General features: G+C 42.7%; 1 protein-coding gene across 3 annotated transcripts in view; it reads left to right on the top strand.

Annotated features, from left to right (window-relative positions):
* The window catches only part of GNAI3 (G protein subunit alpha i3), a 41,268-nt gene continuing 25,951 nt past the window's right edge, over positions 1-15,317 (top strand). The window contains exon 1 of one of the 3 annotated variants that reach the window (XM_077905772.1): positions 1-46. In XM_077905772.1, coding sequence (XP_077761898.1) covers positions 16-46 — 31 coding nt within the window. In that variant the 5' untranslated portion in view covers positions 1-15. Of the gene's footprint in view, positions 47-1,427; positions 1,687-1,903; positions 1,975-15,317 lie in introns of those variants that run through there. The other 2 variants (XM_077905771.1, XM_077905773.1) reach the window with 2 other exon arrangements.

The raw sequence follows: 15,317 nt of genomic DNA on the forward strand, positions 1-15,317 counted from the left end.
AGCTCTCAAGCCTGGATGACGACTTTCTGTTGTCAGGTCTCCCCAGGTAACATCTTCCAGCGGCATGGCAGGAAAGGGGTGAATTTGGAGTCAGACCTCTATTTACTGTGTGAACTCGGGAAAGATGCTTAATTTTCTGAGCCTATTTTTTCAATTGAAAAAAAATGGGGGTGATATTACCTACCTCCCAGGTTGTTGTGAGGGTTAAGAGATGAGCACGTGGAAGCACCTAGCCATACCTGGCAAATAGGTGCTCCATAAATACTGGATTTTCTTCCCTTTCTTCTTGCCCTCCTCTCCCATAAGTACCGATTACGGGAAAGCCATCATTCTTATTGTAACAGTCATTTGGGAATGAGTAGGAGTCTCTTCAAACTTTGAAGGACTGGCATTACTAAATTATAGGGGATGAAGTTGTTTAAGGTGGCTCTCAAGAAATCCCTCTAATGAATGAATCATCGCCATATAGACCTGTTTGGATCTTATACGCTAAGGTTGAGATTCTATTAGGGAAATAATTTTTAATCCCAGGCAAAGGTTTGGGGGCCCACAAGAGTTCTCATCTCTAGAATGTAGGGTGGAGGGTATTTGTGCAGCTATTTAGCCATCAAGGTAATTCAGAGTCACTTTGAAGGTAGTACTCAGAACTAGGAGTGAAAAGTCGAGGGCTTTCATAGAGGTTTGTTTTCAGGTGACGCAGGAGCTGAAAGACAAATCTACCAGAACTTCCCTTTTTGTGTGGTACTACAACAGGAGATTTCAGCGGGGAGATTGACAGGATGCGCTGGTGTGTTTTGGGGCGTGGGCCTGAGGTTAACTGATTTTGGTAGGAGTCCGAGGCGCCTAACGCAGGATCCTCTCTCTATCCGCGCCCAACTGGCTCACACTGGAGAGACGTGGCGCGGGCACCGCGCAAGCCGCAGGTAGCAGCACAAGCACCGGATCCTCCAGGAGGGCGGTCCCACCGGGGCAGCGGCGGGCCCCGGGGGGGCGCAGGCGCGGGGGGGTAGGGTGCGCGGCGAGCTCCCACCGCGGCCGGGCCGACACAGCTCGGCAGGGCACCCTCGGGAGGGCGCTCGGGCTCCCCACAGCCTGGGGCCACAGGGGCTTCCAGGCCGGGGAGAAGCCCTCAGCAGGAACTTCCGTGCGGGGAGCGGACTCTTCCTGGGAACTCCGCCGCCCTCCAAGGCCGGCTGGGACTCAGGAGGGCGCCACGAACTGGGGAAGCCAGTCCCTGGTTCTTCTACATTTATCCAAATAAAGCAGCCGAGAAGGAGAAGAAGCTGTAAGCCTAGCGGCGTCCCCGGGGCTGGCCGACGCCTCGCCCGCCGGGCACCGCACTTCCGCCTTCGATCGCTCCTCCTCGGCCCCAGCGGGAGACGCGGAGCAGTCACCGCCGTGGGGCGTCGCCGGAAGTGTCGTACACGCCGGATATCCGGTTGCTTCGGGCGCTCAAGGAGCTGACGGAGAGGGCCGCCGCCCAGCAGTAGACGCCGTCTGCGCCCGCCGAGCCGCAGTCTCTGCGGTGTGTGAGTGAGCCCGGCCTCGGTCCCTCTCCCGCCGCCGCCATGGGCTGCACGTTGAGCGCCGAGGACAAGGCGGCGGTGGAGCGGAGCAAGATGATCGACCGCAACTTGCGGGAGGACGGGGAGAAAGCGGCCAAAGAAGTGAAGCTGCTGCTCCTTGGTGAGGGGCTGAGGGCGGGGCTGGCGGAGCCGGCGGGGGGGCGGGAGGCCCCGGCGCTCGGCAGCCCTGAGGGGGGAGGCCCGGCCGGCTGGAAGGACCCCGGAGGGATCTGGGGGCGTGACGGCCGTGGGGCGGGAGGCCCGGCGGGCGCGAGGAAGGGGTGGGGTTTGGGGTTGTAGGAATAAGGCTGCGGGGAGGGCGTGACTCCGTGCTGGAGTCGGCGCTGGGCAGGAGGACGTGGAGGCTGTGTTGGGGACCCGGGAAAGACTCATGAAGGGAGAGCTGATGGTAGGGAAGGCTTTGCAGGGAGTTGGAGCGTGTTGATAGCGAAGAGGACGGGAGAGTGTGGGTGAGGCTCGTGTGATGGCTTAGGAGTTGGAGCGATACCTCGACCGGATGGAGTTGGGATGCGCGAATGAGTAATGTAAACAGGGTCTGAGACTGAGTGGAGGTGTAAGGACTCTCCTTTATTAGCACGTGGGCGTTTTCAACTATTGATAAGGCAGAGGAACCCTGGATTAACCAGGAGTGCGAAGGTGTGTGATTGGGATCCATGACACGTTCTTGGATACAAAGGAGAAGAGCTTGCGTGCACGGGCTGTGTATATTTTTTCACCGCCTTATGTCACTTTTACTCTCTGAAAGTTTTTGTAACTCCTCTTGTCTATATAAAGGGGGAGGTTTTGTGAGCCGAGGAAATTTAAGGACTGGCTGGTTTGAGGTTTGTGGTCAAAGATACAGTGGACAATAGATTACATATTGGGAGTTGCTGAATAGTTGCTAGGGATGATGTGCAGTGGGAATGGAGTTATCTTAGGATAGATTATGGAATTGGACACACTATAAAAGCTGTGACAAACTTCTGGTGAGCTGTCTCTCCAAACTAAAAATATTGGCTTCAGAAATTACTGTTTTTTTTTACCCGACATTCTTTTTGAGCAGCTTTTAGGTACAGTCAGATGCGTTTTACTCAGCATGATTTTTTTCAAAGATTTTATGTATTTATTCATGAGAGACACACACAGAGAGAGGCAGAGACACAGGCAGAGGGAGAAGCAGGCTCCATTCAGGGAGCCCGACGTGGGACTCGATCCCAGAACCCCGGGATCACCGCCTGGGCCGAAGGCAGACGCTCAACCGCTGAGCCACCTGGGCGTCCCACTCAGCATGATTTTTAAGCATTTTTGAGACCAGTTTCTAGAGGCTCAGTAAGTCATATAAAGTACCCTGGCATCAGCTTACTAATTAGTTGTCACTGATTCTTTACTATTAGTATTTTCTAAAGTTCTGTTAGAGAAGAATATGTAGGAGTAATAGTTTTTGTAAGCAACAAAGCCCCCCCCCTTTTTTTTTCTTTTTTAAAACAATTTTTGGGAAAAACAAGTCACGTTAGGAGAAGTGCCAAATTTTCATGGTGTAAAGCTCCAGAGGTCAGAGTACACCACCATAACCCAAGGCTTATTTTGTACTCCGGGTTGTGCTGGGTGCCCATGCTAGTCTCTTCATGTTAGCATATTTAGTGGTTTGTAGATTGCAGAAGCCCTAGGAATAACTCTTTGGATATAGGAAGAAAGTTATGCATTGGAGCTTGAGCTTTTGGTTTGAATATCTAATGTGATATTCATAACACAAGAATTTGAATTGTAGTTCTAGACTGCCACTCTCTTTTTAACAAGTATCATTTGTGGATGAGCATGGTCCATGGCACATAGTAGGTGCTTCTTACATATTTACTAGCATGAACCACCTAATGTTGGACATTGCTCTTTGGGCTCTTTCGGATGCTTAATACAAACCATTATGTAATACTCAAGGCATTAATGTCTGTATTGATTGATTGGTTATGAAATTAAAGGTGTATTTTCATTTTCTGTAAATGTTTTGAATTACATTGACCATCAGAGATCTCCTCAGGACATTAGCCTATTGTAGTACAGTTGTAAACTGTGAGGTTTTCTTCCAAATGGCAGGATTTGGCAGGGAGAATTTAGGCAAGCAAATGTCTGGAAAAAAATCTTTATTTGGGATTTTATAAATAGTGCATTTAATTAAAAACAAAATTAAACACATGACTTAGCGAACTTCAAAAACAGTAAGTAAAAATCAAAGTACTAAGACATTTGCTTTTAATTTTTATCAATTTCATTGTTTTAAGTAAGATTTTTTAATATTCTTGAGCAAGTCAACAAATATAAATAGTTGCAAACACAGATGCTCTTGCTTGAACCATATCATAATGCACAGAAGTTAAAGTTACCCCTTATTTTCAGTAAGCAGAACACACTCATCACAATATACAGATAACCTTTTTTTTTTGCTATAGAATACGTCCTTTGATGTACATGCAAGTTTTTACTTCATCTCTGTGAACTAACCAACTTGTCTAAGTTGGGATGTATTTGGTTACCTTTGTCTCTCCTGGCACACAATAGGTGTATTGTATTTTCTCTTTTGGAGAGATGCAGTTTAGTATAGTGATTAACAAGGTGGACTATGAAGTCAGAGTGTTTCAAATTCTAATTAAATTAGTTAAGGAGGGCAGCCCTGGTGGCTCAGTGGTTTAGCGCTGCCTTCAGCCCAGGGCGGGATCCTGGAGACCCAGGATTGAGTCCCGCATGGGGCTCCCTGCGTGGAGCCTGCTTCTCCCTCTGCCTGTGTCTCTGCCCCCCCCCCTTTCTCTCTCTCATGAATAAATAAATAAAATCATTAAAAAAAATAAATTAGTTAAGGAATACTTATGTGTTACAATTTTTTGATTACCTTTGGTTTGAATTTCCTTTAGGTATGTTTTTGAGAAGATCTTGAAAATGCCAAAGTAATGTTTAGTCACAATAGTAGGTGGAAAGACAAAGTTATATTATTGCAAAGCTTCCCAACCAGAATGCAGTGCATAGGATGGCATACAAGTATGCTGTTTGTAAATTTTTTTTGTAGTTTTGAAATTTTATTATTTTTTAAAGATTTTTATTTATTTATTTGAGAGAGAGCAAGAGAGCGTAAGCAGGGGTTGCTGCAGAGGGAGAGGGAGAAGCAGGCTCCTTACTGAGCAGGGAGCCTGATGTCGGTGCAGGGGTTCCATCCCAGGACGCTGGGATTGTGATACAAGCTGAAGGCAGATGCTTACTGACTGAGCCACCCAGGCACCCCTATATTTTTGAGATTTTAAATCATTTTCATAACTTTTCAAAATTTTGCAACAGTTGAAATGATATTTGAACACTTTTAGTACGATTTCTTTAAACTTTGGGAAGATGGTAGTTGAAAATATTTTATTAGGAAGGTTTATGCCAGTTAGTATTTAATATCATCTGCAATACTTTGTATCTTATTTTCATGTCATAATTTTGTGATATAAAGAAAATATATATTATTTTTACCAAGCCCGCCAGCTTCCCTTAGTAAGCCTTACAAATATCATTTTTCAGTGTGGCCATCATGTGACAGAAATTGGGAAGCATTGGTTTAATGAATGGATAAGAGCACTGCTTTCAGAGTCTCATAGAACTAGATTCAGTCCCTTTCACTTACTAGCTGTGAGACCCAGAGCATATAACTTAGCCAGTGAATCTTAATTTTTCATATATATAAGGTGGGCATGATGATGCTTATTTTATAATATTGCAATAAGAAAATATATGTAAAATGCTTAGCAAACAAGTATTCAGTATTGGTAATTTCTTTTATTATGATAATGTCTGTGAAAGCTTATCATTTAGCTACTTTTTTCAAGGGTGTTTCAGACAGGTAATTTGATTTTTTTTTAAAGACTTTATTTATTTATTCATGAGAGACACAGAGAGACAGAGGCAGACACCGGCAGAGGGAGAAGCAGGCTCCATGCATGGAGCCCAACGTGGGACTCAATCCCCGGTCTCCAGGATCATGCCCTGGGCCGAAGGTGGTGCTAAACCGCTGAGCCACCCGGGCTGACCAGTAATTTGATTTTTTAAAATAGTATATTCTTGGGGATCCTGGGCAGCTCAATTAAGCATCTACCTTAGGCTCAGGTCATGATCTCAAGGTCCTTGGGTGGAGGAACCCCATGTCAGGCTGCCTGCTCAGCGGGGAGCCTGTGTTTTCCTTTCCCCCTGCTTGCAGGTGTACTCATACTTTCTCTCTCAAATAAATAAAATCTTTAAAAATAAAATAATATATTCTTTTCAGAGATTCTCAAGGAATTAAATATTATAATTTAATTTTATAAGTTATTGATTGATTTACTCCTGTGCTATATTTAGATTTTTTTTTTAATTTTTATTTATTTATGATAGTCTCACAGAGAGAGAGAGAGAGAGGCAAAGACACAGGCAGAGGGAGAAGCAGGCTCCATGCACCGGGAGCCCGACGTGGGATTCGATCCCGGGTCTCCAGGATTGCGCCCTGGGCCAAAGGCAGGCGCCAAACCGCTGCGCCACCCAGGGATCCCTATATTTAGATTTTTATTTCTTGATAATTCCCCTTAGGAGATCTTGAGAAAACATTATTATACAAAATAATTTTAACGCTTTGTTCTTTAGGATTTTTGTGGTGGTGGTATGGCAAAAATTAAGTTGCATGCAGAGGATTGGAATCCTCTAATTCACTTAAACCTTATACTATTTGGGTAGCTCCGATGGCGCAGCGGTTTGGCACCGCCTGCAGCCCGGGGTGTGGTCCTGGAGACCTGGGATTGAGACCCGGGATCGGGTCCTGTGTCGGGCTCCCTGCATGGAACCTGCTTCTCCCTCTGCCTGTGTCTCTGCCTCTCTCTGTCTCTATGAATGAATAAATAAAATCTTAAAAAAAAAATCTTATACAATTTATTACTCATATATAAATATCAGTATTTACCGGCTGAATATGCTTATTATTGAAAATAAGAGTTTTTGGGATCCCTGGGGTGGCGCAGTGGTTTAGCGCCTGCCTTTGGCCCAGGGCGCGATTCTGGAGACCCGGGATCGAATCCCATGTCGGGCTCCCGGTGCATGGAGCCTGCTTCTCCCTCTGCCTATGTCTCTGCCTCTCTCTCTCTCTCTCTCTCTGTGACTATCATAAATAAATAAAAATTAAAAAAAAAAAGAGTTTTTGATAATTAGAGTTATAATACCTAACTTTTCCTTTAATTTAGCCCATACTAGCTTCTTAATTTGATTTTTTTATACCTATAATCTATTGCTTTCATTTTGCCTTAGTAATAACAATAATACTGTTATTATATTGATTAAATTAAATTCTTATAGGATGATATTCTTTAAGGTTTGCCATTTATTTGGCAGAAGATTCATAAGCAGTTATTAGATATCTTGTGAAGATGCATCTTGTGTCTGGGGGGAAAATGAACTGGCATAAAAAATAAGTCACAGTTCAAAGATAGATTTGTTTTTTATTTGCACTTAACTGTTCTTTGTTCTTAAATGTATATATGTCATTACTTGTTTAGTCTGAATATATGGTCCTTTTCAGGAATTACAATATTGCGATTTTCCCTAAGTATGCTAATTCTGAAGTACAGAGATGACCATAGAATAGGGTCTTCGTACTTAATAGATTTGACAAGCATGTGACCTTTTTTTTTTTTTTTAATTTTTATTTATTTATTCATGAGACAGAGAGAGAGAGCAGCAGAGACACACAAGCAGACTCCACGCAGGGAACCTGACATGGAATTCGATCCCGGGTCTCCAGGATCAGGCCCTGGGCTGAAGGTGGCGCTAAACCACTGAGCCACCTGGGCTGCCCAGCATGTGACCTTTTAATTATTCCTACGGCTGTCCATGCTCTGTCTTATATTTAGTTAGTTTAGTTTAGCTTAGTTTTATTTTATTGGGGAATGGGCTTGTCAGGGAAGGTGGGGAGGAAAAGATGTTTTAAGTCCTCAGGAACTAGAATATTAGCAGTAAAGACCAAAGAATAAAAATATGGGTCTTTTTTTTTCTTTTAAGATTTTATTTATTCATAGAGACACACAGAGAGAGAGAGGCAGAGACAGATGGAGAAGCAGGCTCCATGCAGGGAGCCCGAGGCAGGACTCGATCCCAGGTCTCCAGGCCCTGGGCTGAAGGCGGCGCTAAACCGCTGAGCCACCCAGGGATCCCCCAAAATATGGGTCTTATAAGAATTATTTAGAGCAGTGGATACTAAATTTGTTCAGGTAACTGAAGTTTGTTTTAAAACTTGTTTTCTGGGATTCCTGGGTGGCTCAGCGGTTTAGCTCCTCCCTTCGGCCCAGGGTACAATCCTGGAATCCCAGGATCGAGTCCCCCATCAGGCTCCCTGCATGGAGCCTGCTTCTCCCTCTGCTTATGTCTCTGCCTCTCTGTCTCTCATGAATAAATAAACAATCTTTAAAAAAAAAAAAACTCAAAACAAAAAAAAGCAACAACAACAAAAAACTTGTTTTCTAGTCAAAGAATGTAGTAGACTAGCACTAATGAAAGACAGTTCTTTGAACTGGTAACTTAATTCGTAAATAGGAGATCCCATGTAGTATAGGATTAAAGAGCAAAGATGCTGAAACTTGGGGGATTTGTTCTAATCTCTGAGCTTCATTTTTTGTGTATCTGTACAATGAAGTCTGATTTCAGGGGTCTCTTGTCTATGATGTTAATATTATCAACCAGATGAAATATTTTAGCAGGGTTTATAAAGAGGGCTGCTTTTGTGTTGTTATTTCTCTTATTCTTTAGTTTGGCTGAAATTAGTGTAATGTAATAAAACTGTTTAGGAAGATAGTTAAAAGGCTTGAAAGACATAAATTTGTAAAGTGCCCATAATGTAAATGTTCAAGAGAATAAAAAGAAAAGAAACTGTTGTAGTGTTTGATTTTCAACTGTCTTCATTTTAGTAAAATTCTTTTTCAGTGTTTAGCAAGTTAGAGTTTATCTTTAAACCTTTATCTCTCCAGGCTATTCTGTTACCTGCTTAGCAATCATCTGTGTCATATCTGTAATTCAAGCTGCTTGAGCTGAATAACATTGTCTTTGGAGCACTGTTTAATTGTCCCAGTTTTGATACAGTGCTCTCCCTATTTTTCATGTCTTGATATTTAGTAAGTTGTAACAAATGAATAAGAAGAACTAGAATGACCAAATTTGTTTGACTTGTACCTGAATAACAGCCTGGTAATCTTAGAAACAAGTTTCAAGAGGGTATAGTCTTTAGTGGATTTCCTTTGATTTTTCAAGTTGGACTTGGAAGATACTTAAAAGTCTAAGATTTGTTAAGGGCTATTGAAGACATTAGTATGTTCATTGTTCCATTACTGTTTTGCTGTTATGGGCTTCTTTTTGTCACCAAGTCTTTTTTTTTTTTTGTCACCAAGTCTAATTCACAATGGGTAAATGTTTTTAATATTTGTATAAAAAGACTGAGTTTTTTTGGTAATTGTTAATGTTTTACACCTTGAAAATTTTTTGTTGAAGTAGATAATCTAAATTTTTTTCTAGTTGCTTGTTTAAATCTACAGCTGTCTAGTCAGGTATGTCTCATCATGATTAAAACATACTCTTGTGTTTAAATTGTGCTTGTATCTTGTGACTTTGTTTTTTGTTGTTTTTTAAGATTTTATTCATTTATTAGAGCACAGCAGGGGGTGGGGGAGAGGGGGAGAGAGAAGCAGCCTCTGCACTGAACAGGGAGCCCCATGTGGGGCTTGATCCTAGGATCCCAAGATCTTGACCTGAGCCAAAGGCAGATACTTAACCAACTGAGCCACCCAGGCGCTCCTCTCTTGCTTTTGTTTATGTGGCCTGCTGTTTATAGTTATTACTCTGGTGATATGGGGACCATATAAATAAGACTTCTTTAAAATTAATTAGCAAGGTAGTTTGATTCTTGTCATTTTATAATTTCCTGTAATAGTTGGATTTTATTTTATTTTTTTAAAGATTTTATTCATTCATTCCAGAGACACACACAGAGAGAGAGAGAGAGAGAGAGAGAGAGAGAGGCAGAGACACAGGGAGAGGGAGAAGCAGGCTCCATGCAGGGAGCCCGATGTGGGACTCGATCCCGGGACTCCAGGATCATGCCCTGGGCTGAAGGCAGGAGCTAAACCGCTGAGCCACCCGGGCTGCCCAAGCTATTAGAGTTTAATGGAATACTATTTTAATTTTAAAATCCAACTATTAGGGATCCCTGCATGGCTCGGCGGTTTAGCTCCTGCCTTCGGCCCAGGGCATGATCCTGGAGTCCCGGGATCGAGTCCCACATCGGGCTCCCTGCATGGAGCCTGCTTCTCCCTCTCCCTGTGTCTCTGCCTCTCTCTCTCTCTGTGTCTCAGGAATGAATAAATAAAATCTTAAAAAAAAAAAAAAAAAAAAGAACTCTAAGAGCTTATTATGGAAATGGTACACTGTATCTGGATTTGTTTTAGTCATGTATTGATATCCCTAGTTTTTATACTTTTTTATTAAATGGAGAATGTTGTATGGAAATGGATTTTGCCTAGGACCTTGGAAATTACATATTACAGATTACTGTAAGTTACAGGATTGTTTTACAGTGACATACTTCTGATAGAACATTTTCCCCTCTATTTCCTGAAGTTAGAACATCAGAATTGGTAACTTCAACACAGGGTTTGGGGGCTGCCCGGTGGCTCAACGGTTTAGTGCCGCCTTCTGCCCCGGGCCTGATCCTGGAGACCCAGGATTGAGTCCCATGTTGGGCTCCATGCAGGAAGCCTGCTTCTCCCTCTGCCTGTGTCTCTGCCTCTCTCTCTGTCATGAATAAATAAAATCTTAAAAAACAAACAAACAAACCAGGTTCTGTTTGATGTAATGATAAAATCACTACCATGATTTACACATATAATGTAGTTCTGATGTATGTGTTAGGATAATGCACTTTTAAACTTTCCATGGAAGTTATTTCAGTGTTCTCTATTTTTGAAAATAGAAATTGAATTCTTCAGTTTAAACTTTTTTTTTAATTATTTATTTATTTATTTATGATAGTCACACACAGAGAGAGAGGCAGAGACACAGGCAGAGGGAGAAGCAGGCTCCATGCACCAGGAGCCCGATGTGGGATTCGATCCTGGGTCTCCAGGATCGCGCCCTGGGCCAAGGGCAAGCGCCAAACCACTGCGCCACCCAGGGATCCCGAATTCTTCAGTTTAATAACATAAATTTCTCTCACCATTTTTCAGCATTACTTATATATTTTGGTTCATTTCAGGTTGTTAAAAACTAATTTCCTTCCTTCCTCTGTTCCTTTTTTTCTTTAAGATTTTATTTATTTATTTGAGAGAGAGAACAAAAGTTGAGGGAGAGCAGAGGGAAAAACAGACTCCCTGCTGAGCAAGGACACGCTATATGGGGCTTGATCCTAGGATTCTGGGATCATAACTTGAGCTGAAGGCAGACATTTAACCAACTGAGCCACCCAGGTACCCCTCTTCCTCAACTTCTCAGAGGAGAAGTGTATTTCTTTTTTCTTTTTTCTTTTTTTTTTTTTTTATGATTTTATTTATTTGAGAGAGTGAGTGAGAGCACACAAGTGGGGGGAGGGGCAGAGGGAGAGGGAGAAGTAGAGTCCCCACTGAGCAGGGAGCTCCATGCGGGACTCGATCCCAGGGATCTGGGATCATGACCTGAGCCTGAGGCAGATGCTTAAGGAACTGAGCCACCCAGCCACCCTGAGAAGTATGTTTCTTATCCTTGCATTTTTGTTGTTATGGTTATAACTAAAATTTACATCCTCTTCAGTATTTGTAGTTTTTTGAGTTTTTCTAGACTACCTACAAGTTTGTGTGTGTGTGTGTGTGTGTGTGTGTGTGTGTGTGTGTGTGTGTGTTTTTTTTGAGATTTATTTATTTATGAGAGACACACAGAGAGAGAGAGGCAGAGTCACAGGCAGAGGGAGAAGCAGGCTCCATGCAGGGAGCCCGACGTGGGACTCGATCCCGGGACTCCAGGATCACACCCTGGGCTGAAGGCAGGCGCTAACCCGCTGAGCCACCCAGGGATCCCGTATGTTTTGTTTTTAAAGATTTTATTTATTTGACAGCACAAGAGAGTACAAGTAGGGGGAGCATCAGAGGGAGAGGGAGAAGTAGGCTCCTTGCTGAGCTGAGAACCTGATAAAGGGCTTGAACCAAGGACCCCAGGATCATGACCTGAGCCGAAGGCAGACTTTTAACCACCTGAGCCACCTAGGTGCCCCTACAAGGTTTTTTGATAAGCTTTTTATTTTGTAATAATTTCACATTTATAAGAAAGTTGCAGAGATAGTACATAGAGTATCTGTATAGTCTTCACCTGGTTTCCCTTAGTGTTGACATCTTACATAGCTATGGTATATTTGTCAACACTGCACAATATTGGTGCATTCTAATGTATGTGGAATGTGGTTACAGGAGTAGCCAATTTGAGGAGGAGAAAGAAATACCTCAGGAAGTCTTCCCAGAGAAGACAACATTTGAGATGGACCTTGAAGGATAAATAGAACTCTTAAGACAAAGACAAAGAAAGTGCATCCAGGCAGGGAATAAAGGCTCAGGAATATGAACAAATAGATTGGCCTAAGATGAAGAGTTGGTATAGGAGGACTGTGGGAGATAAGGCTGGAAAGGTGTGCACGGGATTTGGAGAGTGTTGATTTGAATTTTTAGTAGCTGTCTTTTCAGCCCTATTTTAGTTTACAGACAGAGATAAATATAGATATAATTTGGGGGAAATCATCTGGGGACTTTGTATTCTCCTCCCTCGTATTTAACTGCCTTTTTTAAGTTGCTATACTAATTTATGCTGTCACAAAAGGTTAGTAAAAGTAAATATATGTATGAACCCCAAACTTTCTGGGTTTTGACTTACAGCATTGATGAATATCTAAGGTAAGGGAAGTTGAAATTGTAGGTATCCTTATGATCTGGCAACTCAATTTATAATGTTTTGCTATTTGTGAATTTTCAAAATGTGGTATTTGCATTTAATTAAATAGACCTGTAGAAAAGTGCTATGTGCTGCTATCAGTGTTTGGGAGACTTAGGGATATGATTTTAACTTTTTTTTTTTTTAAGATTTTATTTATTCATGACAGACACAGAGAAAGAGAGAGGCAGAGGCACAGCAGAGGGAGAAGCAGGCTCCATGCAGAGAGCCCAACGCAGGACTCGATCCTGGGTCTCCAGGATCACACCCCAGGCTGAAGGCGGCACTAAACCGCTGGGCTACCGGGACTGCCCTGTTTCTAACATCTTTAAGTGTAAAATTTGGGGATATATGGATTTTGGTGAATGGATGTAACATTACAGTTACCTTTGGAGGACATCTCCGTTGCATATAAAAATTTATTTGTATGGGTTAAAACTGAGTATTTTACATTTCTGTCTCACAAGAAAATTTTGAGGCAGAGCTAGAAAGAAACACATCTTTGCAAAAATAGTGTTCAGTCATGTTCTATGTACATACTATATAATTTAGTGTTAGCATCAAAATGGCTATTTGTTGCCCTGCTTTTGAAGACATAAAAGCAAACTTACTCACCAGGGACCAAAATTAGAACATTGAGGCCCGCAGAGGATAATCTCCCTCCTTGCTCACAAATGACTGCTCCCTTAAGCATTCTTTTTATATTCCACAAAGGTGAAGAAGAAACCCTGCTTCTCCCTCTTAATTGGCCAGTTGCCAGAAGAGTACACATGATCTTTAGCAACACTCAAGTTACCTTTTTCATATTCTCAAGTGATAACATTTGGAGGAGGCTAAGTGAGTTGCTCTTCCCCCCTCCCCCTCTTAATCTAGGATTTAAAGCATTTTGATCTTGTAATTATTAAGACTTTTTCTGTATCTTCTAGTGGAGATTCCTCGATAATCTGCATGTTTTTACCCATCTTTTGGAGCTAGGTCACACAGGGTGTAGGCCCTGTCAGCCTGTGACTGGGTGATTCCTGTGTCAGGTATTCTGATCCAATCACAGAGAGGGGCGTGGCTCAGTAGGCAGTTGCCCTGAGGAAACGAAAAGTAGGGATTTCTCTAGAGGTTATGGGCAGACATATATTCTGAAATTATGTCTAATATAAACAGTTAATATATCAGTTAATTATTTTAATGTATCAGTGTAATATAATTTTTTAAGATTCTGTTTATTTATTAGAGAGGGGGAGACAGCGAGAGTGAGAGCACTAGCTGGGGGAGGGGCAGAGGGAGACGCTGACTCCCCTCTAAGCACAGACCCCCAAGATCATGGCATGAGCTAAAGTCAGTCTTTTTTTTAAATATTTTTTATTTATTTATTCATAGAGACACAGAGAGAGAGAGAGAGGCAGAGACACAGGCAGAGGGAGAAGCAGGCACCATGCAGAGAGCCTGACGTGGGACTTGATCCAGGGTCTCCAGGATCATGCCCTGGGCTGCAGGCGGTGCTAAACCGCTGTGCCACCAGGGCTGCCCTAAAGTCAGACTCTTAACTGACTGAGCCACCTAGGCACCTGTATATCAGCAAAGTTTTATCAAAAACTTGTTCTATGTGTCTTAAGCCTTTTTGGTTGTTGGTATGTGATTGCTTCCTAGAAAAATCTTTTTCGGGGGCATCTGATTGGCTTAGTCGGTTAAGCATCCAACTCTTGGTTTTGGCTCAGGTCATGATACCAAGATTGTAAGATTCAGCCCCAAGTCAGGCTCCACATGGCCTGTAGCCTGCTTGAGATCTCTCTCTTCCTCTCCCCTGCTCTGCTCCTCCCCCCAAAGAAGAAAACTCTTTCACAGAAGAGACCCATAATCTGTCAATCACAACTAACTGCCATCTTTTACCTTTAATACATTCATTCATTTATTCATTCACTGAACAGGTATTTGAGTACTCATTATGTTTCATGTACTCTTTTAGGATACAGGATGTTCAGGACAAATTTGTAGTTTATTTCACTGAAGTAGGTGGTGGGTGCAATTGCATGGGAGCTGTGGCAGGGTTTGAGAGGTTTAGAGGGGAATAAGGTGGATAGGAGACTTGTGAATGAGTCCAAATTTACAGGTATGGTTGTGGGTTGAGAGCTGAAGGCCTAGCCAGGAATGGATGTGGGGCTGAGTAAAGATAGCAGAGGAATGGAAATCTATTAACTGCCCACATTGAAAATTCCATTCATTGCAGCTGGCATTTACAAAATGTGATTAGGCAACTACTAAATCTCATAGAAACTCAAATCATTCATCCCACAGTTATTATGTGCTTGGCACTCTGTCCTAGATATGGCGGGGGGTGGGGGTAGTAGAAACACAAAAAGAAGGCACTGTTTTGTGCTTTCGAGGAGTGTGCTTTTTTGAGTTTAGGACTAATGGAGTCCTAAACAGGTACAAACCCAAGTAATTACAGTAATTTGACTAAGTATTAGTGTGATGGTGTTTGACACTAAACTATAGGGCCAAGTTGAGTCTTGTCAGGATGCCCTTGAGGGAGAAGTACACAGATGTGGAAGGGTTTTCAGATCATACTAGAAAGAGTTTCATTACCATTTTAATCAAAATCAAGAAAACCAGTTAGCAGTTTATGTAAAGCAAGATTAGGATCTGCAAGACAGTCAAATAAGTTCTTTTTAGGGATCCCTGGGTGGCGCAGGGGTTTGGCGCCTGCCTTTGGCCCAGGGCGCGATCCCGGAGACCCGGGATCGAATCCCACATCGGGTTCCCGGTGCATGGAGCCTGCTTCTCCCT

Source organism: Canis aureus, chromosome 8, assembly GCF_053574225.1.
Source record: "Canis aureus isolate CA01 chromosome 8, VMU_Caureus_v.1.0, whole genome shotgun sequence".
Classification (NCBI taxonomy): domain Eukaryota; kingdom Metazoa; phylum Chordata; class Mammalia; order Carnivora; family Canidae; genus Canis; species Canis aureus.